Source organism: Micromys minutus (genome assembly GCF_963924665.1).
Source record: "Micromys minutus genome assembly, chromosome: 11".
Taxonomy (NCBI): domain Eukaryota; kingdom Metazoa; phylum Chordata; class Mammalia; order Rodentia; family Muridae; genus Micromys; species Micromys minutus.
This window is the reverse complement of record NC_137980.1, coordinates 58,012,049-58,036,054: the sequence shown is the minus strand read 5'-3', so window position 1 is coordinate 58,036,054 and position 24,006 is coordinate 58,012,049. Positions and strand designations below refer to the sequence as shown.

Here is a 24,006-nt window from a genome sequence, read left to right as displayed (position 1 = left end):
TTAGACACACAGTGATCCCGTCTCACAAACCAGGAAAAAGTCAGGTGCGGGGTCGCACGGTTTTAATTCCGGGCTTGGGAAACAGAGGCAGGGGGATCACTGTGAGTTCCAGGCCAGACAAGGTTTGTACAATGAGCCGACATCTAACCAACCAAACAAAACAGGGTGAAAATGATAGGGTGTTTAAAAATTGTACTTCATTCACAAATAACAAGACAGACGTAAGCTGTTCAATAAACAGAAATGAGGTAATGGCTAAAAAAGTGTTTTAATGGAAACGGAAAGTCTTCCTCTTTTTACAAGTTTGAATGGACACTTATTACTGAAGACCACGTCTGAAAACTGGTATGACGGGAAAGGAAGACACCTCCTTCCTAGGCCAGGCCTGTGTCTGCCCAGTGCCTCTGCGGAATCTCCCATATTCCACTGTGCTCTAAAGTCTGCAGAAGATGGCCCCTGACATGCGCAGCTTCTTCTGCTAAGCAGCGGGTACTGAGTGGTCAGCCCATCGGAACACCCCAGTCTTCAGTGGTCAAGTTCACCAAGTGCTGAACGGATGTTGGGAAACAGGAGAAGTACGAGCAGCGATTTCCAAATCTCCCTTTGCATCTTTTCTGGCCTTCAGTAGGAGGAGTCATACAAAACAAAACACAGTCAAGCACGCCTGCACAAAGGGTTCATTTCAGCCCAGGACTTTCCAAACATTCATTTAACAGAAGAAAAGCTGTAATACAGGCAATGAAAAACATAGGCAATCACTTTCCCCCACAAAATTACATCAAAATGAACAAAACATTAAATAAACATTATTATTAATCATTAAATATATTAACACCAAAATCAGGTATAAATTAGGAAATAAATGTACAAACTATTTCACAAAGTGCTTTTAAAAATATATACACAACATTCAAGAAATTCTTAATGTAAGACATTTCAGATTGAACTTTTGGGGTGATACATTTTTTAAGTGTCCTTTTCTTTCAAAAAGTATTCACACACACACTAATACAGCACTTAACATATACATACATACACACATACATAACACATACATACACTAATACAGCACTTTAACATATACACACTCATACATACACACACATACACATGTATGCATACATAAAAGGCATATTCCCAGATTGGCAAGGAATAAAAACCATTTTCACAGTTACTTAAAACGTTTTAACATTTTCAATGAGATATTTTAGCCCCTGACTGAGCTTGCAGACTAGTTTTATAAAAATTGCCAGAAAAGAAAGGAGTAAATTAGATGGCGTGTCCTTAAAATGAAGTTACTAATACTTCCGTCACGAGGCGACAGAAACTTGTCTCTGTAAAGTTAAAACCATCATGTAGTCAGCCCTTGCCTCTGTGTTTCCTAAACCCTGTGCCAATGAGACATATGCCCAGGGTTGTTGACATCAGTCCCACAGGAGAGGGCAAATGTCCTAGAGTAAGGTGGTAGCCAACACAGACAAATTCTCTAATCCAGCCCTTGGCTCTTCTGTAAGTAAAATGGAGCTTTCGATGTATTTTCTGGCAAGACTATCAAGATTAATTCAAGCAAACCCCCACACAAGTGCCTTACCCACTGAGCTACAGTAAGTTTTATATCTTAAAAACAACCAACTACAAACATTCAGGTATGGTGGTACATGCCTGTGGTCTCAGCACTTGGGAATGGAGGCAGGAGGATCATTAAGTTCAGCCTCAGCTATGGAGTGAGTCTGAGGCCAGTCTGGGCTATGGATAAGAAGACACAGATAAAGCAAAAGCATCCTGATTGACAGGCCTGATGCACCAAGATCTGCATCCTTGGGGATGGTTTTGTACGGTTCTTGGTTGTTCTCAGCACTTATCTGGAAGGTTGGGTTTTTTTTTTCTTCTCATAGTAACATCATTATCATCCAAATAAATGCTGAGAAATATGCATGCTACACTATATGTGACATTTTCATTCAACAGAACTTTTTCAAAAAGGCTGTCTCTCGAATTTGCACAGAATTAAAACGAGATTAAACATCCTAGAGAGGTGTAGGGAAAAAAACTCGCTCGAATTTCACTGTATAAAACGTGTCCTTTTCATTTGAAAGAAGGTGATAAAGTTATTTGGATTCATTAAAAATGCAGTGTGGGTTTCAGACTTCCCCAAACTCAAAGGAACATCTGCTTGGCAATCGGAACCCAGAGGTCCTGAGGAAGTAATATAAACCATTTGCCAACTGCTTGTAAAATTAAATATGAGTACTTTAAAGTCTCTTTAAATCTGGGTTTGGGTACACTCAAATCCTAGAGATGACGCCAAATAAACAAGGGTCTAAGCCACATGACGCACAAGCCGCTGGGAGACAGTGAAACTGCCCTCCTCAAGGAAGGCTCCCCTACGCTGACGTCACAGACAGTTATCTGGAATACAGTCACCATCCCTCTTCACTCTCTACTACAAAGACATACTTTGGGACCATGGAAAGTGGAGAGACACAGGCAAGCTCTGGAAAGGACAGCTCATGGTTTTTGCACATGAAGCAGTTTTCTTGTTAGAGTGATATGACCCCAAGACACAGAAGGTGTCCCCAAGCCCTACTTAGGCACAGAGGAGATGGCCACCAAGCATCGTTCGCATGTTAAGCTATGAGCCGCCAGTTGAAGAAACATCTTTAAAACAGTCCACTTTGCAACAATGGTATGAGAGAGGCTGACTGGGCCTGTTCATGGTAGCGTGGACCATGGTATCTCTTAGATATTGTTTCATCACTGGGCACAGAACATGTGATACCGTGACCCCCAAAGCTATCTAAGAACATCAGGGAGGGGGTGGGAGACACAAACAGGACAACCTCCCCATCGTACCCATAAACAATGCTTTACACAGCACCAAACATGTCACGCCACCGCAGCCAGTGGTGCACACGGCATCACACCCAGCACGGAACGAGCCTGCCTCTCATGCAGACACGGCACTGAGCAGAAAGGGTGACCAACATGTCATTACTGCCACCAGCTTGTCCAGAACATACTACTACGAAGGGTCCAAAGCCAACATTTGTCCTTTATTGCTGGTAATTTCCATACTGGCCCTAAAAGAGAACAAGATGTAGATTACACTCTGAGGTCCCCAGTGACAGGGTCTGCGCACCCAAACAACAGGAAGCTTCTCCCACAGCCAGAACCCCGGAGAGTCTGCCGAAATCCACACAGTGAGAGGTAGCCCTTCTCCCATCAGAAGTATCGCCCCTTAGCCTGACGGTCCCACCCCAACCTTACAGTTGTTTTCTTGACTGGTTTATTTTGATCAGCTTTCCTCACAGGCAAAGTGCCCTCACTGGGCTCTCTGAGGGTAGGGCCTGGCCATATGCCTAACCAGACGTCATGGTGCATGGTGTCCCTCTGAGAAAGGAGTCCCCCGTGCCCCGAGCTCCTTTGAATACCTGAAGGGGCAGCAGAGCTGCCGCCAATGACCTGTGAACAGGATCAGTCAACACAAAAACCGAAGGAGATAAAAGTGGAGCCTGAATCCAGGCTGAGTTGCAGGGTTGGAAGCCAAGAGTCCTGCACACGGGGTGGGGGAGGTCTCCTTACAGACACAGGCGCTCAACCACAGATTCTTCTCCCCCACAGCTAGCAAAGGAGGGCTCCTGGGGGGGCCACAGTGAAGAAGCTATGCAGAACAGTCTGACAGGCCTCTGGTGCCTGTACCCAGGTGGGTGAGGCAGAGGGCACAGCAGGCCCCAAGTATAATCCTCAGGGCAGGCAGACTCAGCACAGAGTTCAGTCTGTGCCAGTGCCTCTCAAGCCAGCTATTTCTCTCTGCAGGGACACAGGACAGCCCGGAGGCTGCTTCTGATCCCCCAGAACCAGGAAGTGGGGTGAGAGAGTGACTTGCATCTACGGATGGAGGCTAGGGACAGAGGAAAGCACATACAGTGTACACAACGCTTTGCCTGCACTTGACTAGGTCACGGGCCAACTGACTTGGTTGGGACTTTGCAGCACACAGCTAGAACCCCGACAGGCTGCAGTCAAGGTCTGGATGGGGGTGCTTGCCCCTGAGATGTCACTGATGTGCCTCCTCTAGAGACAAATGTAGTCATCCCCTCTAGTTCAGTCCATAACTGGGTTAGCATGCCTCTCTTGTTGATCCGATATTCAAGAGAGATTCTTTTCTGGCCTCAAGAGCATCTGGGCCACTCTAGCCCCTCAGTGGCTGGACACTTCTGCTTTACTGGAGGCCAACTAGTCCCACCCGTGGTTCCTCAGGACAGTAAGAGAAATCTGGCCTCACTCTGACACTCAGCCGATAGCACTTCCTGAAACACCCAGAAAGCTTGCCTGTTCATAGCCATAAGGCCGCTGCTGCTGGGCGGAAGGTCCAGTCTGTGATGCTCTGTAGCTTCCATACTGCTGGCCTTGTCCTTGCTGGTAGCTTGAATACTGGGAGGGGGCTCCCTGGGCAGGGCCTGTGAAGACAGCAGAGGCCGTGAGACCAGCCGCAACCAGCTCTCCATGCCTGTGAACATCCGGGCACCAGGCAGCTGTCCTGCGGTGGGGAAAGCAGCTTACTACTCATGAGGGTCCTGTGAACACTCAGGACTGTGCCCACACTGATATGGAGCACCGGCGGCCTCTCCCCAGCACAGCAGGCCTGCCACCTTGTAGCTGAGGTCAGTTATAGTGGACTAAGTAAAGCAGAACCTGGGGACAGGGAAATTCTCAGGCAGGAGAGAAATGTCAGGTTTCCTGTGAAGATGAAGTTGAAGGCTCAGGAGACGGTTGCTCAAGTGCCCATGTTGGTATTAGGACAGCTTCTACCCCCAGCGATGGCACCACCCACAGGTGACAGGGACCTGGCACATCCATCGCCATGGAAACAGCCAAGCATTCCCAGGATACACAGTTCAGAAGCCCAGTTCCACCTGGGAGCAAATTACGTCACTACCCCCATAAAAGACTGAACCCCCTAAGCCCCTCTTTCTTCTCCTCTTCTCCTGACCCCAACCCTTGTTCCTGTTCTATTAAACCTCTCCACATGGAACCGTGTTGGTTTGGTGTGGTTTGTCCGGGCACAAGCTGAGAAATCTAATTAACAACAGCCCACATCTGCTTAGTTGTTACTTTGTGTGTGTGTGTGTGTGTGTGTAAAACAGATCACCAAGGATGGCAGTACTCTGTCACGGAGCCGCTGTCCAGCCCCCTAGGAAACCCAGGCAGACTTTCAATGCCATAGGGCTGTGGCCTGAAACCTACTGCCTGGCGCTGTTTTCCTTTCTACACATATATCCGCATATCACTCACATCAAGCAGAGGCCAGAAGAGGGAGTCAGATCTCCCCTGGGACAGGCACATGGGAATCCTCTACACAACCCCTACCCTCTCCACACCACAAGATCAACATCTGCCCGAATGGTACCATCAACAGTGTGTGCAGACCCCAGAGGGTCCTCTGTGAGAAAACAGGCGACCCTTACCGTAGGCCTGTTGCTGCCCGGGGTAGCTCTGCTGGTTGGGATACTGCTGCTGGGAGTAGGTTTGCTGCTGTGCTGTGCCCTGATACCCAGCCTGCTGCTGACTGTACTGGGAGTTCCCTGCAGAGAGAAGAGGCACAGTCTCATTTGTGGGCAGTGCAGAAGGCTCCCTGTCACCCCCAGGACAAGTGAGTAGCCAAGGAATCCTTTCACCAACATCTCCAGAGGCAGGACGTTCCCACGTGGCTCAAATATCATAGGGCATTTTTGTCCTACTATTTTATAAAATGCAAATGAAGTGCCGGATGACACAAAATGGGTGATGTAGCTGCTTGAAGGCTAAGAACAGTCCTGTGCACAGGATGGTCAAATTCTGAGCCACACAGCATTAGTTGTCAAGGTCACTGGACTCAAAACGACACAACCCAGTCTGTCTGTGAAAGTGTTTCTTGAAAGGCCTAACTATATGCAGGTGGAACCAAGTCATGGTCCGGGGTCCCCAAATGAAGAAAGAGGAGAAATGAGCTGAGCCCAGCATTTGTCCCTCTCTGCTTCCCGTCTGCAGATGCAACGGCTGTCTGAGGCTCCTGCCACCATGGACTGTGCTTGAAACCGTAAGCCAAAGTAAACTCTTCCCTATGTTTCTTCTGTCAGGTTTTATCCCAGCAACAAGAAAAGAAAAATACAGCCTTCAAAGTTAAACTTTACTTCCTAAGACATGAATGGGACTGGAACTAGAAACAGAATCTTCAGTGGATACCAACAAGGAGGGTCTATGTGAAGCCAGAGAAATCCGATCAGATACACAGAGGCCACAAGACAATGCAGGTAGAGACAGCCAGACTAACTGGAAGGAGCCAGCAGATGCTGCAGAGACCTGGAGCAGACCTGCCCTCAGCCGGCAGAAGGCAGCTCTGTAGAAACTCTGACCTTAGATTTCAGGCCCCCAGAACTAGGAGGGGACGAAGGCCTGATGACCCAAGCTGCCCAACTGGTATTCTATCAGTGCACCCCAAGGGTGCACCACATGATCAGGTCACAGCAGAGGCTTAAGAGGAGTGACCCACCTACTATGTGTTTGGTTTTGAAGGAATAAAACATAAATGAGTGTAGCTGGTGAAAATCAAGTCTGAAGGGCTCAGTGAGACCAAGCAGGAAAAGTAAAACCTGTGGGCTGAATCAGCACACGACAGTGTCACATACACACTCACCTCTCTGTGAATAATTGTGGGTCAATTATTAAGAAACATTTCACTGGGCAGTGGTAGCACATGCCCTTAATCCCAGGACTCAGGATGCAGAGGCAGGCAGATCTCTGAGTTTGAAGCCAGCCTGGTCTACAGAGTGAGTTCCAGGACAGTCAAGGCTACACAGAGAAACCCTGTCTGGAAAGAAAACCACAAAATACAGAACAAAACAAAAATGCAGGAGAGATGGCTCAGGGTTAAGATGAAGTGGCTACAAGACTGAAATTTGGCTCCAGAGTTCATTAGGTAGTTCACAGCCACCTATAACTCCAACACCCTTTTCTGGCTTCTAAGGATGGCCCTGGTGAGGGTGCACAAGTGCACATGCCTATGCACACTCATTTAAAAGACAATATATATGTACTGTGCATGTGTGCAGGCACGGCTAAGACTCTCAGCTTGCTCACGGACGGTGCACCTCTCTTGCTTCCACATTCTGTGGCATCCCACTGGTGATGCCTGTCAGCCAGGAAGGGCACATTTACGCCACAGAGATGGACAAATGCTATGAAGCAGGGCTTTCTGCGCAGAGCCTCACAGCAGCCACATACAGCTGTCCCTCTCCCCATCCCCACAGCACCACCAAGGTCTCCATGCCGGGGCCGCAAGCTCCTTACAAAGGCAGCGATCTGACTAGCTCGTGGGGCTGTAAAGCTGGAAGAATGACCATGTTTGTCTCCCAGCGGTGAAATCCCCAACACGCTCAAACTCTGCCCTGTTTCCCAAATGTGCAAAAGGCAAGTGAAGCCCCGAAGCCCAGCCTGGCAGACCCAACCTCACAGACGTTGGTCACCGACCTGGCTGAGACTCGCTGGAGGCTAGCGCAGCTGGTGTCTGACCCCCTGGGTCTGTGCTGCGCCCGCACACTGGGGCATGGCGCGTGCCCTGCCCTGCTTCTTACCCCCCTCGTAGTAGTGCTGGGTGGGATCCTCAAATGAACGGTCGTAGCTCTGCTCTGTGTAGGACGGCTGCTGATAACCGTAGTCGCTGTGGCCTGCGAGGAAACAGGTGGCCTACTGTCAGCAGAGGTGTCTCCTTGGTCCTGGGGGACAACGGGGCTCTGCAACAGTGAGCTTGGGCCAGGAGACGAGGCAGAACTGGCTGAGTCTACTCCTCCAAGGCCCTCTGTGGTAGTTCACGTTCTCTTCCCCTCCCCTCCTCTTTCTCTCCCCTCTCCCCCCCTTTCTCTCTCCCCCTTCTCTATCGCCCTCCTCTCTCCTCCCCTCTTCTCTCCTCTCTCTCCCCCCATCTCTCTCTCTTTCCCTCTCTCTCCCCACCCACCCCCCTCTAAAATGCTAACACCGTGGGGCTGCTGTAAACTGTAGAGCAAATCAAGCCTCTTGACAGCACCAGCTGTTCTCTCCTGTCCTTGTACAGCTCCTGGGGGTTTCTGGGTAGCAGTGCTGTGTCCACGAAAAGGCCTCTGGATCATGCCACCACCTCACACCAGGATTCAAGGCTTGGTATAAGACTTGTCTCTGCCACCTCCCCTGCCTCCCCTGCTCCCATCCCCGGTCCCAGACACACAGTCTACCTCATGCTATGGCTCATGCCAGAGCTCCCTGGAGACCTCTATCTTTATCTCTCAGAATCTATACTTATAATGGATATTTATTGAGACAGGTCTCCTAATGTAGCCCAGGCTGGCCTGAAAATTCTTCATCTTCCTGCTTTAGCTACCTGGGGTTTTAACCTGGGTTACTACACTCAATATTAAGATCATTTTAAATGTCATTTCCACAAATCCACTTAAAGGTAAAACTGAAGGTGACAATTTGTAGACGTGAGGACAGGAGGCTAGACATCTGGACCCACCATGCTATACACAACTGTCAGCAATGGCTGGCTCCACCCAGCTCAGACTGTTACTACCTTCTGGGAAAGGGAGGCAGAGAAAACCCAGAGGTGGGTGGAGTCCCATGGTGACACTCTTTTCAGCAGAGACCAGCCTCAGCCCATGCCCCCGTGTGCTCAAGCGGAGGGGCTCCGGATGCTTGGTTGGCAGGAGCTGGCCCCAGCGCGCCTTACCGTCTGGGTAGTACTGTTGACTCATGGGCTCTGCAGAACCCTGGCTGTGGCTGTACTGTTCGCTGTAATACTCCTCCTGGCCCAGGTACTGCTGGGAAGAGCCTGTAGGGATGTGACCAGACACTCAAGACCAGCACGCAGTGGGTGTGATGCGCTCACACCTAGTCTGGCAGCAAAGCCACGCTGAGAAGCCTCGTCCGCAGGAGGAACACACCCAGGACCATTCAGATGCTAATCCTCCTTCTCCTCTTAACCCAAACACTCTAGAACTGGAACAACAGCCACCTGTGTCCCCAGACCCAAATATCTGCTCCCTGGGCTAGCTGATGCTTACTCACTCGTGCCATGGAGCAAACCTTACTCCCACACGGAGAGACAGTATGACTCCTCACTGCGGGCTGAAGCAGGCCGCAGCCTTACCTTGCTGAGAGGGTCGGTAGGGCGCCATGGGCCGCTGCCCCATCATGCTGCCTCCTTGGCCACCCTGGCCCATCATGGCGATGGGCGCCTGGCCCTGGTAATGCTGGCTTCCACCCTGTGCTGAGTTGTAGTGGGACGTGGCTGCCTGCTGGTGCATCATGGAGACTGTGTAAAACAACAGAGATTCCCAAAATGAACCCAAGATAACTCTAGGGTAGAGTTCCTTCCCCTGCAAACGTGACTTTCCCCAAGAACCTTTGACTCCAAGTTGTACATCTAACAGTGTGAGCTGCATCCATGCCCTGGTACAAGGCCAGACCTCAGCTGTTAGGACTAACATTTGACTACCTTAGGAAAGAGCCACTGGGCAAGATGAATCGGGCCCTCAGACCCATACACAGCTCCTGGACAGACACTAAAACCCTGTCCTTCCTTGTCCCCAGGGTTTGTCCTGAAGGTGTCATGGTGTGCTCTCTCCACTTCTTGAGCAGCAGTCCTACAGCACCTGCCTGCTGGCCCAGCCACACACTGCTCAGAAGTCACTGGGACAGCACCACCCATCAGAAATCAAGTAGGAGCCATTCGTTTTAAGTCTGTAGAAAGCCAGGTGGAGTATGCCAGTCACTTTAGCTACTCAAAAAATGGAGGAAAGAAGATTCCAAGTTCAAGGCTACCATGGACCACAGAGTATGTTCAAGGCCAGCCATGGTAATTTAATGAGGGGGTGTAGCTCACGAGTAGAGCCCTTGCCTGCCTGCATGAGGCCCTGTGTTTAGTCCCTAGTACTGAAGAAGGAAGGAAGGAAGGAAGGAAGGAAGGAAGGAAGGAAGGAAGGAAGGAAGGAAAACAGAGAAAAAAGAAAGAAAAGTTAATATTCATGTTGAAAAAAGGAAACCAGGTGAAAAACACTCTTAAAGGAAACATTGTAACACTGTACTTGCAAAATAGACCTGCAGTGTTACAATGAGAGGAAACATTAAGGAACCATCCCATCTTATTTGCAACATTCTGAGACCCGTGTCTCTGATGCTCAGGCAACATATGGATTGGGACCTGCCATGCCCAGGTACCCCACGACGCTGCAAGGCTATGTTCATGCTCAGCATCCACTGTAAACCGGAGCTCCTGCTCCGCAGAAAGGCCTGGACCTCCATTTTAGTACCTTTGATCTCCAGCTTAGACCCTGTAACCTTCATAACTGTACCTCTAGCTTAGTACCTGTGACCTCTGTCTTAGTCCTTGTGACCTCCAGTTTAATGCCTGTGACCTCCATATCTGTGACCTCAAGTTTAGTATCTCTGACCTCCATCTTAGTACCCGTGACCTCCATTCATCTTTTCTATTTTCAGCCTTTCCCAGGGTTGTCTCGCCTGAGACCAGTGTTCCTCTTCCAAGTCCCACGGCCAATGGCTCCCTTCCCTTGGAACTGCTATGGCCTCTGGGCAACCACTCAGGGCTGAGTCACTGTCCACCAACCCAGCCCTATGGAAATGCCTAGGGAAGAGCCACAGCACTCACCAGGAGGCCTGCCCCTTAGGAGCCACACAGACAAGTTGCCCGTGTCTGTCTGCTAGGGTTGGGAGCCGACCACGGGTATGGGGCCAGGTGTAGAGACAGTACCTGGGTTGGACTGCATGTTGATGTTGGTCCGAGACACATAGTTGCTGATGGCACCTTGGCCTTGCATGGGGACACTCTGTGAGGTAGGTCCCGAGTGGCTGTACCCAGGCCCAGTGCCATGGCCACTGCCTGACATACTCATGGAGGTTGTGGGCAGTGTGCTCTGGGCCGTCTGCTGCATGGACACGTGGTTTGGACCTGCCAGGAAGGGTAGGAGAGGGAGCGTCAGGCACCAGAGGTCAGGTTTCCACCTCAAGGTAAAGACATCTGCATTCCCTTCAGATGACTTTGAGGAGGAAGGCTAACCCCAGGTCAGTAACGCTTAGGAATGGGGTGAGTGATAAACAAACACACACACACCACGTGTCACGGTTCCCGTGAGCCCCCAGTTGGTTTTCTGGGTTCTTAGTTTGCAGCCCGAGCATGAGCACCACCACACCTTTGTTTCTAGAAGAACGCACGCAGAGGCACATGACCGTACACTAAATGCCACAGGACAGAGGCAAGTGGACCTGGGCACCTGGAGTCAGCTTCATGCCTTCTGCACGGTTATCGGCCACCACACACACTTAGGTTTAGAGGAGTACCTGCGGCCAGGACAGATCTATAGCTACCTTGGTGACACTGCTGCAGCAAACCTGCTCACCGTTACCAATCTGGCCCTGCATGAGGGAGGCAGGGGGCAGGCCCGTGCTGACGGTATCGCTGAGGCTGCCCTGGGGGTGCAGGCCCTGGCTGGAACCGCTCTGACTCAGTGCTCCGGGGCCCAGGTTCATGTTCTGTGTTGGAGGCTGTGGATGACAGAGAGGTTAGAGCAAGAGGGAGTTAGCTCAGAGAATAGGCACCCAGAGCCATCTTTAAGGACTCAGGGACCCATGGGAATTGCACAGCCCCTGGCCAGCATGGTGCTGAGCTGAGACAGAGACATCCTGACATTCAGACACCAGTCAGCTGGCCCTTGGGTCTCAGCGCCCACATCTTTTCAATGAACCAGTCAGTGCACAAGCTGGCGTCCAGTACTTTCACTTCTCCCTCTCATTCTCCATCCATCCCCTCCGCCAAACACGTGGTGAAGAAGGAGGTGGCTCTTCTTCTCACCAAACAGTGGATACAAAGGTTTGTACACACGCCCTACCTAGACCTGGCCAAGAAAAGGAACTCCCAACCAGGCCTGGGGCTGCAGGCCCACAGTCTCAGCAGGGAAACAGAAGCAGGAGGATGGAAAGTTCAAGGCATGCCTGGGCTACAGAGTGAGTTCAAGTCCAGTTCTGGGCAGAGCAGTTAGACTTAGGGACTTAAAACTTATTTTCCAGGGCTGGAGAGATGGCTCAGTAGTTAAAAGCACTGATCCTAAGGTCCTGAGTTCAATTCCCAGAAACCACATGGTGGCTCACAACCATCTGTAATGAGATCTGATGCCCTCTTCTGGTGTGTCTGAAGACAGCGACAGTGTACTTATATATAATAAATAAACAAAATCCTTTAAAAAATATTAAAAAAGAAAAGATGTAAACGAGAAGGTGCCTGTCCAGCGGGAGCAATACCACAGCTGACCGAGATGATGTCACTTGTAATACCTCCACTTTCCAAGGGAGCCACATACTAGGGAAGAGTCATTTCCTCGTGATACGTCTGCCCTGGCACCTGCAATCAGCCTTGGTCACCATGCGGTGGCTCCTTCTCTTGGCCATGTTACCTCACTTGGCCACAGGCACACAACCCGACATCACAGTTAAAGTTTAATTTGGGGAAAATGCATTTACAGAAAATCAGATAGACAATAAAATATTTATAGCAATATCTGGGACATGACAGCTCTGGAGATTTTCCCTTTTAACTTTCCTTCTTTTTCGTTTTTTGGGACAGGATTCATAGAGTGTAGCTTTAGCTAGCATTGGCACTTGATATATGGCCCAGTCTGGCTTCAAACTGACAGCAAGCCTCCTACCCAGCTTCCCAAGCGCTAGGGTTAAAGGAGCACCCCTAGAAAGACTTATGCATTTTCCCATCCCAGAAGTACACTCATATGCATTGGGACTGTGTGCGCCATTGGGGCGGGGGGGGGGGGGAGGCTACAATGTAGGAGGCCCTGCATTTAAGCCTCAGCACCACAGCAACAGAGAGGGAAAGGAAGGGTTTACAACAAGGGCAAAAAGCCCTCTCCTGTTGGTCATGACACTACTGTTACCATTCCTAGGGTTGGTTCTGGGGCCACCTCTCTAAACTAATCAGGCAAAGTTCCAATTCTTCCTGTCTACCACAGCCATTTATGTCCTCTCCCTGTGCGATAGGGGTTTTCCCAAAACCCCTAATTTCTGATGTCTCATAGCTCTGGGCTGCTGTTGGTCACCTGTCTACTTGAGGTGACACACGCAGTACCTACCGCAGGAAGCAGAGACTGCATGTTCTGGTTGGAGTCAGCTATGGTGGCTAGGTAGACTAGGTTCCGGTGCAGGATCTGCTGGTACCTGTGGAGAAGCATGCAGGTGAAACAGGACAAGCTGCCACATCCAGTGTAGAGGCCAAATCTAATCAGGGCAGCCTCGACCTCCAGCCTGGCAGGACTGAGAACAGTGACAACTAGGCCAGGCCGGAAACGGGCAGCTGGCTGCTCTCCACAGTCCGGGATGGGGCAGGCAGGGACCAGGTCCAACCGAATCCTAAGCAGGCTCCTGTTTCGTGACTGAACCCTGGGAAGACTGAGGCGTGAGCTAAGAGGTCAGTGGAGAGGAGGAGATCACGGCAGGACAATAGGGAACAGCCCTGCTCCACGGAGCCAGATGTTGAGGCTGACTCCACAGAGCAGACATTTGGAAGAGCCCTGGAAGGAAACAGGATGGGCCCAGGGGGCTGAGGCTGCTTGTCCACACTTCACTCACCTACTCGTGAAGATGAGAGAGAGAGGTCTGAGGTACTCTGACTCCTCAGAGGCAGAAGCTGTCTTCTGGTTGGGTCTATTACGAGGCCCATGGACGGAGGCTATAGAAACACCTCTCCATGTTCCCCCTCCCACCTCACTCGTTCTCTCCGGGCCACATCTAACCTCCCTGTGCTCTACACCAAGGATCTCCCAGCACATGGAGGAAGCAGCCACAGACACCAGGGCGGGCTGGGTCCTGGGCTGGCAGGGTTACTCACTGGGTACACTCCGCTGTCTTGCCCTTGCTCTGGTAGTCCAGGATGCACTGGATCAGGTGGTGGTTCTCATCCAGCATCTGGGGGAAAGGTAAGCATGTCACACAGCAGCTGGTTCACATCCAGGATGCCAGGACCCTTGGGGAGTGTGCTAGGGCCGACCGCTCCAGGTCCTGGCTCCTAGAGTGCTCCATAGACCCTCAAATCTCAACTCCACAAGAGGGCAGGGGGCTTATGCCCATCCCTGCAGGCTATGTTCAGTGAGAAAAGCCCCGGATATGTCATGGCCAGTAGGAGGCACTGCAGATACATAAGACTAAGCAAGACAATGAGAGGACTGTGTACCAATCTGTAGCCTCTGGTTCTCCCTGAGCCCTGAGGGCAAGAAAGGAAAGGGGGCTGAGGCCCAGGCTACCCTCTGCAGAGGCTGGTGCTTTAAAAAAAAAAAAAAAAAAAAAAAGCAAAAAACATTTATTTACTTATTTAATGTATGTGAGCACACTGTAGCTGTCTTCAGACACACCAGAAGAGGGTATCAGATCTCATTACAGATGGTTGTGAACCACCATGTGGTTGCTGGGACTTGAACTCTGGACCTCTGGAAGAGTAGTAGTGCTCTTAACCACTGAGCCATCTCTCCAGCCCCGGATGGCACTGTTTTGAGACTGTCTTACACATCATATAGGACCTGGGTTAGAAACATGGGGAGACAGGTGACTGGTTGGGCATGAACATGCCAGAGATGGATTGTGGGTTCCCAGAAATGTGCACACCAGAGACTCTGTTCCAGGGAGAAGGAAGCTGATCCTCACTCCAGCAAGCAGAGCCCTTGTTGGCCATGACACTGTAGGAAACTGGTCAGAAATGTAGATCCCAGACCTGCACCTGCAGCAGTGACAGAAAGCACCGGACTGAACTCCCAAGGTGTCCTGGGTGTGCTGGCATGTTTGTTGGAGATTCTAGTACACTCTTCCCAAACTCAGTCATGTGAGGTCTGACCTCCTCAGACCCCAGGGCTGTTCTGGCATGTACTGGTTCCAGTGACTGGTAACAGACTGGGAGATTTGGGACACTGGGCATGACAATGCTTGAGTAAAGTGGACCAAGCTTATGGACAGGCAATACTCAAGGGCCTTGGGCCACCCGATGTTCCCTGAGGGGCATCTGAGAAAGGCAGAGGGAGAGATGGGACAGGACAGAAGAAGTGTGGCAAGCCAGTGGGCAGAAGACAGCCAGCAGGCACAGCGCTGAGCCACGTTCTACCTGGAGTGACCAGTGTCCCTGGGGGAGGAAGTCTGGAACACCTGCTATAGGGTCTGTGCTCAAGTGCTCACAACAGGCCAGCCGGTCCTTCCTCCACCTTCACAAAAACACATGCTCTCCCGTTCCTTTAGACTACCTGATGCCTGTCCTGCTCCTTGGTAGGATACAGCGCCTCCTGTCCATCCTGGACTGGGTGCCCACCAGGGGGCGCTGCCACATAGAAGCTGCTTGTTCATCAGTGAGAGTGATCTAAAGGCCAAGGGAGAACTTTTTCCAGGGTCATTTACCTCCCCATACCCCCCACACAAGTAAGGCTCCCAGCATCCTCTTCTCCAACCCCTCACTCTTGAGGAGAGACTCTCTCCAAGGACACGAAGTAAACCCCCTCCAACATGTCCAGGTCTTCGGATAAGCATTAGCCACAACAGCCAAAGGGAAGATGCAGAGAGGCCGGTGACAGCCTTACAAGTAGAGCCACCCAGAGGGACAGTGCCATTCACGCAGGACCTAGCATTTGTAAGCACAAGGAAACACTGAACTGGCACCCAGTTTTAAGATTTGTTTTTTAACTATGTGTACATGTGTTTACTTGTGTGTTGGTATGCACATGACCTGCGCAGGTACCCAAAGAGGCCAGAAGAGAGGGGTAAGATCCCCCAGAGCTGGAGTTACGGGTGGTTGTGAGCTGCTCAGCGAGGGTGCTGGGAACTGAACTTGGAGCCTCAGCAAGGGCAGTACATGCTCTTAACCTCTGAGCCGCACCCCAGCCCATGTTTTCTCAAGACAGCAAACGGGTTGCTGGCTTGCTTAGTTCAAAGACATTCACAGGAAAGACAGGACACATGCCAAGAGCACCAGGAGCTCACAGATTAGCCTGCAGGAACCAGAGACTTTCAAGGACCATAAGGACAGGAACTGCTGTGGATCTGAGGGAGAAAAGCAAATAGATGAGATGGGAGCAGTGGTCACCAAGGCTCAGGACAGGACTGTCCCCTGCCTGCACCCTGTTATCAGGGATGGGGGAAGGGAGCTCCAGGAATGCCTGCAAGGAAACACCATGCACCTGGAAGGCAGAGAGCATCTCGAATGGAGGACTACATCAGTCTCAACAGGGCTGATCCATGACAGCCAGCATCAGCCTATAGAGGAAGCCTGTCCTCGGGGTCAGACACTGATGGTTTGTAGATGCTTGGCCCAGGGAGTGAAACTATTAGGAGGTGTGGCCTTGTTGGAGTAGGTGTGTCACTATGGGCATGGGCTTAAGACCCTCACCCTAGCTGTCTGGAAGTTCGTCTTCTACTACCTGCCTTCAGATGAAGATGTAGAACTCTCAGCTCCTCCTGCGCCACTCTTGCCTGGATTCTGCCATGCTCCCACCTTGATGATACTGGACTGAACCTCTGAGCCTGTAAGCCAGCCCCAATCTAATGTTGTGCTTTATAAGAGTTGTCTTGGTCATGGTGTCTGTTCACAGCAGCAAAGCCGTCACTAAGACAGACACTAAACCCAAAGGCTAATTAAATAGTCCAGTGGTAGGGGATCTGCCTGACATGTAGAACTCCAATCGGACCCCTCAGATTGGTTCACAATGACCAACACTTGGAGCAACCAAGATTATGAAGAAAAGAACAACTCTATATTCAAAACACAACAATAAAGACAAGATACTATATACATGAAAGATAACCCTGTGCTTAAAATTAACACAGGGTTCTGGGCAGTGTAGGCGCATGCTTTTAATCCCAGCACTCAGACACAGGGGAAGGCAGATTTCTGTGAGTATAAGGCTAGCCTGGTCTACAGAGTGAGTTCCAGGACAGCCAGGGCTACACAGAGAAACTTTGTCTCAAAAAAACAGACAGACAAACAAACAAACAAACAAAAAAAGAGGACTGGAGAGATGGCTCAGTGGTTAAGAGCACTGACTGCTCTTCCAGAGGTCCTGAGTTCAATTCCCAGCAACTACATGGTGGCTCACAACCATCTGTAATGGGATCTGATGCCCTCTTCTGGCATGGAGATAAAGCACTTGCTTCCCCCCAACCCCCGCTCCCACCCTGTGTGTGAGTGAGTGTGAGTGTGTATACATATTCACACATACACACATATATAAATACATAAATAAATCCTTTAAAAATTAGCTGGCTATTGGTGGCTCATACTTTTAATCACAGCACTTAGAAGGCTGGGACAGGTAGATCTTTGAGGCCAGCCTGGTCTACAGAGTTGGTTTCAGCACAGCCAGGGCTACACAGAGAAATCCTGTGTCAAAAACCAAAACACAAACAACCAACAGATAAAGTCAACACCTCTACGGCAGCCATCCATATGCATACTAATATATGGTATAAAAACCACAGGGAGCCAAAAAAAGTCCTTTTAGAAGTTAAAAAGCTGTTAGTGAAAACAAAACAAAAGCCAGGTACACCACTACTCGGGCAGAAAGAATGGCAAAAGTTGAAGACTAACCTGGTCTACATCGTGGGTTCTAGGCCAGTCAGAACCACACAGTGAGACCTTGTCAAAAATTGAAACAACAGGGATGGAGAGGTGACTTGGTGGTTAAGAGGGAGTGCTGATCTTACAGAGGACCCGAGTTCAATTCCTAGCACCCGCTCGGAGAACTCACAAATGCCTGGAACTGAAGGATTACCTAGATTAGACTGGGGTGAGAAGATCTACCGTCCACTATGAGTGGTTCCAGTCCATCGGTTCATGTCCTGAGCATGAATGTCTATCTCATCTCCCTTTCCTGTTCCCTTCCATCGTGGAGAAAATCTCTCTGAAGACCAGGATGTGAAAGGGGAGGGGACACACACGGCATTTTAGGACAGGATTTTCTGAGAGGTAAAACACTTCATTCTGCATTAAGACAGGAAGTAAACAATTCAGAAGAGCTTCAGGAAGTCCCTGAAACTGATCAGACTCACTAGACCTCAAGAGTATATAAGCAGTAAGGATTGCTGGACCTGCTGAGCAGTCTGCAGCCTGTGCAGCCTGGTGTAGGTTCCCAGATTTGTGAGCTGTCACCCATGCTAGAGAAGCCTTTGGTGATGCAGCTGTTTTGGAGTCATTTCTAGGAGACAGAAGACTGGCTTGAGCACACTCCAGGAGAGTGCTGCAGACCTACTGAACATTCATTCACCCACTGCACAAGACATGAGTTAGCGGTGCAAGCAAGCTTCAAAGCAGTCCCAGAAGCACACACCAGCCGTGCATGTGGGAGGTACACATAGCCTTGTAGTCTCACCACCATGCTTAACACCTATGTCCAGTTTTCAAAGACTATACACACAGTAAAGTACATGACTGCAGATACGGTATGTTTCCACTTTTCTGAGACAACACGGGTGTCATTTCTTGTTCTGTGCACCTCTGAATACTTAGAAGATCAAGTTGGTTCAGCACAGCATAGTACCCTGCCTCTGTGATACACAGATGACAGATGGTGTTGAAACGATTCATGTTCAGATGAATTCAAATGGCCTTTTTACAAGATTCTGGACTGGCCAGTTTTCTACCATTTTCTACGAAGTCCTCAGCACTCTTGCAAAAGGGCACCAAGATGATCCGGCCCATCCATATTGCCTGAGTGGCTTTAACTCAACATCATCTTTACTCTAAAATCAGGACACCGAGGCCCAGAAAGAGCATGTCAAGTAGAACAGATGGAAGAAAATTTGAGCCCAAGAAACCGGAGCAGCCCTCTTTGCTCTCACACAGTCCAGAGTGTAAATGTCACTTCCTCAGATGATGGGATGAGATCTGTACCCAAGCTATGCAAATACATAGCTTGGGCTGAGCCCAGAGCATTTCTCTCTGTGCTTTAACTATTCTTATATGTAGGCCTGGAAGTTTCTAATCTCCTTGCAATCTAATCTTCTAAGCTGACTGATTCAATCCGCCTTCTCTTGGCTTTTGACTGAATTGTTCTGCTTGGCCGAATATTCATACTATGGATCCTAGAACACAGGCAATGTGTTCTGATCTTCTGGCTCCTTCTCATTCACTGGCTTGTTCTATCTTCACCTGTGTCTGGCTTCTCTCTACAACCTGTCTCTGTAAAACTGCCACACACACACACACACACACACACTCACACATACATAAACACACACATACCTGCATACACGAACACCCACTCTCCCACATACATACACATACACACACACAAACATACATACACCCATGTACCTGCATACATGAACACACACACTCACACACAAACGCTTACACACACACACTTTTACACACACACACTTTTACACATATACACACTTACATATACACAACCTTACACACACACACACACACACATCTGCATACCGAACACACACCTACACCCACAAATACACATACATAGTCCTTTTATTTTTTTCGCACTACTCCTTTTCTTTCTTTCTTTTTTTTTTAAAGAAAGATTTACTTAATGTATGTGAGTACACTGTCAGTGTCTTGAGACACACCAAAGAGGGCACCAGATCCCATTACAGATGGTTGTGAGCCACCATGTGGTTGCTGGGAATTGAACTCAGGACCTCTGGAAGTGCATCCAGTGCTCTTAACCACTGAGCCATCTCTCCAGCCTCTTGAGTTGCTTCTCTTTCTGTGCTGTTTTTGTGTGACTTGGATCCTATCCTATCCATGACTCATGCTGTCAAATCTTTCTCTGACGTGTCACTTTGTCTGCCCCTCAATTAAACACAGCTTTCAAACATGGCTGCTATAAGCTAACTTTACCTCCATTGTCAGGGATTGGAGGTGTGTACTAAGTCTGCATTCCAGCCAGATCACACTGACCCAGAAGGCCTTTGGATGTGATCCCTTGCTACAGCAGCCATGGATTCAAACTCTTTGATAGCAGAGGACCCCATATATACATGCTTACTAGAGACACTCTAAGAAGTAGCACAAATGGATCCTGTCCACAGCCTGTCTACACAGCACTGTACAGTCCCCCACCCCACTCCTTCGGGCCTGTCTCTCTCACATACGACGAACTGGACTTTAAAGTCTGACTGTTTCTCTCCATCTTCAGTCCCAACCCGCTTGCTGGTGCTCATATCTACCCCTCACTGCACCTGCTGGACACAGTGCATTTGTCACCTTCCTGCATGGGGACTTCCTGCAAATGGCCCTGGGCTCCAAGCACAGGGAAAGTGGCAGGCAAGCCTGCTGGCCCAGAAATCTAGGAACATGCCTGAGGCAGAACACCAACACGCACTACACAGTACAGTGTTCTCTCCAAAGGTGCACAGAGGATGGGGGTAAGGAGGTGGAGGACACCGAATCCTGTTCCAAGTGACTCTCCACTTTAGACTGAGGAACAGATCTGGCCTCTGGCCAGAGATGCCTTCTTGGGAGTGTTTCCAGCCAGGCCTCACTGAGCAGAGGGCACAGGCCTGTGTGTCTCTTTCCGAAGAACACCTGTCCCTGCTTCTCTCCATCCGAGGAATGCAAGGCTCAGGCTGAGAACCACGCAGAGAGAAAGCAAAGCCTGACAGAAAGCAAAGAGGCCAAAGGGCTGTTCCCTCCCCAAGTTGGACTCCAGACTGATGAAGGACTATCATTCCTCCCCAATTCCAGGGATGTGCTCCCACGGGGAGGACTGCTGATCAAGAACAGTTACCGAAGAACCATTACTTTCCCACTATAATAGCAGACTCAGACTCAGCTCCACCCGACATTCGCCGTTATGGGGACAGCTCTAACGTTTCAAGCAGCCAAGTTGCCTCCCTAACTGGATTGGCTTTAGAAGCCTGGAGATCAGAACCCATGTTTAAGGAGAAGGAACTGACCCCACAATCCTGTGTCCTCCACCTTACACTGTGGCACATGCACCCATGCATATACTCAAGAATTAAAAAAAAAAAAAAAAAAAAAAAGCCAATACAATCAGCGACAGAGATTCAGCAACAGAGATAGGTAACTTTTATTGTGCAATTGTTGTATAAAACAGCAGGGGGCGCCCGGTGGGCCTTCTACTAGGCACACAGCCATGGGGATCACTGCACTAGACCCTGGCTGGTTGCATTGGGAGCACAGTACACTGCTGTCATTGGTCACTGGTATACTATGGCCCTTAGCTGGTAGGGACGAAGAAGAATTGGTTCTTGGTCAGTGGTGTCTCTGCCAGCAGCAGCTCCGTGTCAGGACCCCAGGCGCACACACTGTCCCCACAAAAGCACCATCCCGACCACACCTCTCTCAAATGCCACCTCTGTCACCACAAGGTCACTTGCTCCAGGGCAGGTCAGCTCTCTAGACTTCCCACTCCCTGCAGGCCACATCTAGAACCTACCCATCGTTTGCTCAGACTTCCTGACCTCACACCCTTGCTTCTACGAAGAGCCCTTAAACTTGGAAAGAAGGCTCTCTCTGCAAGTGAACGTTACCATTGCCCTTAGAAGAAGAGGGAGAGAAGACAGGCAAGGAGAGAGCTCAGAAGAGGGGACCAGAGATCTCACGGTAGACCGGAGGACACCGAAGGCTGTGACACCCACCACATTGGCTTAGGCAGAGCTGGTGCTGTAGATTCTATAGAATATAAGGCGTATCATGCAAGACTAGGGCCCGGCAAGGGCTCCCTCAGTACACACTAATTCGTATGCCATCAACAATACCTCAAAGTCCCACAGTGGCCTAAGTCTCTCAAGAGGAGTTTAAAGGGAGGACGCTCTGTGGAACTGTGAAGGTTGAGTAGCATCTGTCCTCCAAGAACAAAGATGTTACTTCGTCTGCTTTCACCAGCACACACACACTGTGAGGGTCTGTGTGTGAGTGTGTGTGTAGTTACTAGACAAGAGTTTTACCAAGATACATCCCTAGCCCTTGGCTTCGATACAGGGTCTTGCTATATAGCTTGGGCTGCCCTTGAACTTGTCACGTAGCTCAGGCTGTCCTTCAACCCTCCACCTTGTAGCATTTGCTTCAGAATGTGATTACATCATCAAGCCAGGTCAGAGTACACATCCCCTCAAGCCGTCTCAGTAAAGGATTCACAGACAGGAAGTGGGTTGAGGATCCTACCAGGTCAAGGGCCTAGACAAGCTAAACTGCAGACCCACTTTCCACAGATGCACAGGCTGACTTTCTACCCTGGACTGAGGTCAGCAAACCTGAGCCCCTCTTTGTGATCTGATGTTTGGGGTAGTCTTCCAACACACCTTTGCCTGGAGAAACTGAGGTTGCTTGATGAGCAAGTGTGACTACAAAATTCTGAATCAATGCTGAAGTCAAAGGTGGCTTTGGAAACAGTAACTGTTTCAGATCCAGCAGCCAGAGTGCCTGGATACCGTCCAGACTGCCAATGTGTGGAGTACTTCACCCTCCGCCAACCAAACCTCCTAGTCCACAGCCACAGCGACAGCAGCCTGTGAAGACACATGGAAGAGCTACTATTAGCTCTACCATGTAGCCTCTGCAGACTCAGTCTCCTTTACTAAGGAGTCTCCTTAACTGCAAAAAGTTAAATGTGGCAAGATGTATAAAATCTGTATTTATGCCCTTCTCCAACAATCTCCCCTGCTCAAAGCTGACTAGGGCTTGCCCACTGTGATAACCATAATATTCCTAAGGAGGACAGCAAGGGTGATCTAGGAAACAGGCGACAAGGGAAGGAAATCCCCACAAATACCTCTCGGGTCATGAATGAGTAGAGAGGCCAATGCCCTCGGGGACATAACTGGCTTTAGGGAGTTCAGGAATTCTGTAGAAGGAACCAGAATTAAGAAAAGCCAGCGCGTAAGAAAGGTGCTCAGAAACGCCAAGGCAAACAAACAGTAAAAATCTAAAGTGACTATGTCAAAACTTGAAGCTTCCTTTTGTTGAAGACGTCCACAAACCCACACAAACGCCTTCTCTGGGAAACTGGCCCGAACTAAAAGATGGGACTGAGAGAGACTGCAGGACAAACCTGCGGTGTCTGAAGCCAGGGTGCAGGAGGCGAGGCTCCATGATACCCAGTGGCCCGAGCGGGGGCGGGGCTGCGCTAGCCTCAGGTCCGCCGCGTGCAGCAAGCTTTGGACGGCAGTGCGGGCCCTGGGGATGGCACGCACACTTTAGATGCGTCCCTTTGTGCAGGGCACCGCAGTACCTCACAAGAGCGGCCAGCTCGCCGCAGCAGCGCGCCTCCAGGCAGCCTGTGCCCCCTTCTCCACTAGCAAAGCTGCGCGCAAAGGCGCGCGACCGTCGCTACCAGGGCTGTCAGCGGAGCGCGACGAGCCCCCGCCCCGGCTGGAGGGGCCGCGGGCCCTGGTGTCTCGCACTGCCGCGTCTACTGCCTGGGGCGCTCTCAGAGGACGCCGCGCGACGCGTTCCAGGGTCCCCACCCCCTGCGGTCCCCGCTGCTAGTGCCTCCGGCAAAGTTGGCGCAGGCTTTCCTGGGGGCGCGCAGAGCCGCCGTCGGGGCTCAGTGCAGCGGGCTGTGCCCCGGCTTTGTTCGTGCCCCGCGCCCACCCGCACTCTGTACCCCCTCGGCCCTGCCCACCTTCTGGATGGTCTGCTGAGTGACCTCCCCTTTGCCTCTCGGCCGTGCCGACGCGAAGGCCACGGACATGGTGGTGGCGCGGACTCAGCCCGTGATCATTGGGGTTTATTCTCCGGCTGAGCCCCGCGGCCCGAGGTGCCCATTCTCCGCAGCGCGGGGGCGGGGGCGCGGGGGGCGCGGTGCTGTGGGCTCGCCCGCCTGCCTGTTGCCAATGCACGCTCGAGCCCCCCGCGTCCTCACGCCTTACGCGACGGCCTCCCGGGACCGGATCACGCGGTGAGCCCCCCTGCACCCGGCCTGCGATCTGCGTCCAGCCGGTCTCCGCTACGCCGTCCCCTGT

The 24,006-nt window shown here is 50.7% G+C and overlaps 1 protein-coding gene across 2 annotated transcripts; it reads right to left on the bottom strand.

Annotated features, from left to right (window-relative positions):
- Positions 1 to 271: 271 nt before the first annotated feature.
- On the bottom strand, positions 272 to 23,967 carry SS18L1 (SS18L1 subunit of BAF chromatin remodeling complex). Of its 2 annotated transcripts, none has more exons than XM_080925023.1 (11): positions 23,667 to 23,967; positions 13,919 to 13,995; positions 13,164 to 13,248; positions 11,427 to 11,571; positions 10,781 to 10,978; positions 9,161 to 9,325; positions 8,741 to 8,842; positions 7,614 to 7,706; positions 5,469 to 5,585; positions 4,333 to 4,460; positions 272 to 3,080 (listed from the first exon to the last, which is right to left on the bottom strand). In XM_080925023.1, exons 1-11 carry the CDS (start codon positions 23,733 to 23,735, stop codon positions 3,054 to 3,056), a joined length of 1,206 nt encoding a protein of 401 aa, XP_080781149.1. In that variant the 5' UTR covers positions 23,736 to 23,967; the 3' UTR covers positions 272 to 3,053. The 2 variants fall into 2 exon arrangements, with proteins under 2 accessions (XP_080781149.1, XP_080781150.1); XM_080925024.1 differs by lacking the exon at positions 23,667 to 23,967 and adding an exon at positions 14,395 to 14,508.
- Between the last annotated feature and the right edge of the window lie 39 nt (positions 23,968 to 24,006).

Coding starts and splice junctions, on each gene's coding strand:
- SS18L1 (XM_080925023.1), bottom strand. CDS start 23,735: ATGTCCGTGGCCTTCGCGTCGGCACGGCCGAGAGGCAAAGGGGAGGTC. Junction 11,572..13,163: donor TGCAGTCTCTGCTTCCTGCG/GTAGGTACTGCG, acceptor TGTCATCCACAG/CCTCCAACACAGAACATGAA. Junction 3,081..4,332: donor GGCCTTATGGCTATGAACAG/GCAAGCTTTCTG, acceptor GTTCTCTTTTAG/GGCCAGTATGGAAATTACCA.